This window comes from Rhagoletis zephyria, unplaced genomic scaffold, assembly GCF_001687245.7.
Source record: "Rhagoletis zephyria isolate East Lansing unplaced genomic scaffold, Rhagoletis_zephyria_1.1 Rzeph_scaffold_26716, whole genome shotgun sequence".
NCBI lineage: Eukaryota > Metazoa > Arthropoda > Insecta > Diptera > Tephritidae > Rhagoletis > Rhagoletis zephyria.
In genome coordinates this window covers 1-3702 of record NW_016183774.1, presented here as the reverse complement: position 1 = coordinate 3702, position 3702 = coordinate 1, and the positions used below count along the sequence as shown (strand labels likewise).

Sequence of the window (3702 nt, the reverse complement as noted above, 5' to 3'; positions counted from 1 at the left end):
ATTTAAGGACGCTAGTTTACTCAAAATTGATACACCTCGGCTTACCATCTAGCGGCAGCTTTCGGAAAGGTGATAAAACATATTTAATACTTCCGCCGGGTATTTAATGAACTTAGACTTTCTTACTTGTTTTTTTTTTTTTTTTTTTGTTTAAATTTTAGAAACTTAGTTTTTAATGATTTTTCTTTTTTTAATTTAATTTTTAGAAATTTATAATTGTTCTTCTTTTTTATTTAAATGTTTTTTAATTAAATATTCTTATTTTTAAATTTTATTGTTTTAGAAGGAAAAATATATATCTATATTTTTTATTTTCATTTAATTATTATTACATTTTTCTTTTTTTTTTAATTTGCCGTTGTAATTAGTTTTTTTAGATTGGTTAATTAAAAAAATAAAAATTTTTTATTAGCTTATTTAGTTTTTCTTCATATTATTTATTATTATCTATTTTTTTCTTTTTTATTTAGATTTCTTTTAATTTTTAGATTTTATTGTTGTGAAAAGAAACAAAATTTTTAATGTAATTTAATTTTAAGAAGATTTTTATTATATATTTTTTGTTTAGTATTTTTTTCTTTTTTATTTAATTTTCTCTTAACTTTTGTTTTTATCGTTTAAATAAAATATATTTTGTTATCTAATTTAATTTTTAAAACACCTATTGCTAAAAGTGAAACAGAATAACGCCAAGACCACCCCGTTAGCTGATCTTTCAGTTAGTCTTTCACAAGACAGAAAAGAGCTTTCAAGATAGTTGTCAGAATTGACAAATATCTTGCCTTGTACCCTGTTAATCGCCGAATTCTTTAAATCAAAACGTTTTTAACCGACTTCATTCAACTAACCAATTCCCAGTAAAAGTTCCGCTCAAAGTTACTATTACCGATGTTATTGCACTTATATCGACATTTAATCAAATTTCAAACACAATGATGACACCAGTTTATACTAGAAGCTTTCAATAACCTTCGTATACATTTCGCACTCACCTTGCTGTGTCTTCACTTGCACCGGTGTGGACATGGGACCGGCTCCCATTGAGGTATACGCTTGCACACGCACCGTGTAAATGGCATGCGGCGTCAATTCCGAAATGGTTGTCAATTCGCTATTGTCCACCATTTGTGAGTCCCAAGATGCCTCCGGTTGATTGGGATTTGTGGTGTAGTAGACTTTGTAGCCCTGTAAATGGAGTGAGAAGGAAGTACAAGGGAATTGAATGGATATTTTACATATATATAGATACGTATGTATATTATGTGTACATATGTAAGTGTATATAAGTAGTTAACAAAAACCGTAGAAGTAAATTCGCAATTTTCAATTCAGATATGCCTACTCCTTGGCATTCCCTTAAGCTGCAATCTTTTATTCTGTAATCTATTGTTAGGCTATTTCAGCACCATTTGATTAACGATACTGACCTATAATACTCGATTCATGCATAATACAGACATACACACGCCTGTCAATCCAAGTAAACTGTAAGTGCGAGTGGCAGTTAACATTTTAGCCTACGGAAAAGGCATTAATCCATTGCTTCAAACTCACACCATAGCACATACACAACCATACATAAGTGCATGATTTTATTTCCTAAGCAGTTTAGCTCAATAGGTCAATTATTAAATGCTGGTTGCTTGCTTTCTTAAATAGCCCCGCTTGCAGGCAGCTAAAGTTGAAGGATTATGCACATACGTGTATGTTACATATGTGTAAATATATATACACTTATGGAATATATGTACATTAGAGCGGGTCTACGTTTCTAGGTGTAATTCTAAGCAAATTTGCCAAAGAAATAGGTTTCCGCAGCACTTTGCTGTAGTGTCGTAAAGAAGTGCTTAAATTTTGTGTAAAAAAGGGGTTTTTTGGTATGAATAATCCATTTCTGCACTTATCTTTTTCTTAAAACTTCCACCAGAGGGCGCAACAGTGAATATTTTCCCATTCTCTTCGAAACGTTTTTTCGCAATTTGGCAAACTCTAAATTGATTTTAGACCTATGGTTTCTTCAGAAAATTTGCTTAGAGTTACACGTAGAATCCTCCTATGCTATATGCGCATAGTAAAAAAAAACAAATTGACCCGCCCTAATGTACATATAAATTTGTACATGCATGCATATATTCACATACCATATTGTCTGTATGCAGTTGTGCCTGTGTTTGTCATGTGTTAAAGGCATTGTCAAAGGGAAATGGCCAATGTGGCATACTAGACAATAGATTTGCTAGCAAGTGCTTACATAAAATGGTTCTGGGTCAAAAACTTCATTGTTCACAGAAATGTAAAAAAGTTGCATATCAGAATGCATTTTTGTTAGTTATACATAGACAAGAGACGTCTAGAGATATTCTTAAAATGCTGGCTATAACAGCGTCTGTTAAAAAAATTTAAAGTTATTAAAGAAAATTTAAAATGTGGAAAGTGTTTTGAAAATTCCCAATTCAAAAATATTTTTGATTGAGATTGCCACCCACTTTCTATCGTATATTTATTAAATATTTTGTTTAGAAAATTAAGATAAATATTACTCTTTATGAGTGTTTAGCTTTGCATAACGACTGCTGAGTGGAAGGTCGACCTATCTTGGCAGGCAGTTCGAAAATGCACTACCTCAAAAAACGCTTAAAGAACGCCCTATTTCAGAATTTAGTTGAAGAACGTCCTATTTCAGAATTCGTTTCAAAAACGCCTTATCTCCTTACCTTTTCAATACATTTTAATGTGAGTTAGGGCATTTTTAAACCGAATTCTGAGATAGGGAACTCTTCAACCAAATTCTGAGATAGGATGTTTTTCAATAAAATTCTGAAATAGGGCTTTCTTGAAAAGTTTTATGAGATAGGGCGTTTTAGATTTGGCTGCCGATATAGGTCAATCTTCCATTCAGCAGTCGATATATAGTAAATGTTGGCGGCGCTTAATATATTAGGGTAAGGATGCCACTTATTCTCGATTATACAAAATTTAACTAAAATAACTTAATATGGATAATGGAAATGAAAGGTATTTTTGAGAGCTTTAATGGAGAGCTATTTTCGTTGAGGACTACCAGGTTTGTTTGATATAAATTTATATCTTACTAATTTCAACGAGCATACATAGTAAATTTGCAAGCACAATATGTACTATTCAACCTAGCGTTTTTGTTAATAGGGCTAAAATTTGATGTCAAATATGTTTAAAATTTATAAGATTCAAAAAGTAAAATTTTTTTAATTTGTTACAAAACCATTATTTTTGTAGAATTCTGATGTACTGACAGGGCAGAAATATTCTTATTAATTAACATTATTTTTTCAAAGTTTTTTATTTTCATTTTGTTTCAATATTTATTGAGGTACTTTTTATAGGCGTAAATATTAACACGCATTGATGATATTTTTGTTGTCGACATATATAATTTGTATGGAAAGAGGTATTGAATAAGTGTAACGTAAAATAACAAATTGTGATTTTCAATTTCTAAACAGGTGGCAAGCCTATTAAAGTATTTTCGAAATAAAGCTCTCCTAAACTTCCTCCATTTGAAACCCACAAAGAAATAAAACAGTTAACTTTTTAATTAAAGTGATTTTATATTTTCTAACCATCTGGCAACCCTCATTAAAAATATTATTGAAATAAAGCTTTTTTAAATCTCTCTCGTTTGATAATCATATGAAAATATTTGATTTAACTTTTTGGTTGTTG

General features: G+C 30.3%; 1 protein-coding gene across 1 annotated transcript; it reads right to left on the bottom strand.

The window, feature by feature from the left end:
- Positions 1 to 992: 992 nt before the first annotated feature.
- LOC108382392 (tyrosine-protein phosphatase Lar-like) lies at positions 993 to 1185 on the bottom strand (the record flags this gene model as incomplete). The annotated part of the gene is made up of 1 exon (XM_017638769.1): positions 993 to 1185. A coding segment is annotated over one exon (193 nt), but the record flags the coding sequence as incomplete, so codon positions are not given.
- Between the last annotated feature and the right edge of the window lie 2517 nt (positions 1186 to 3702).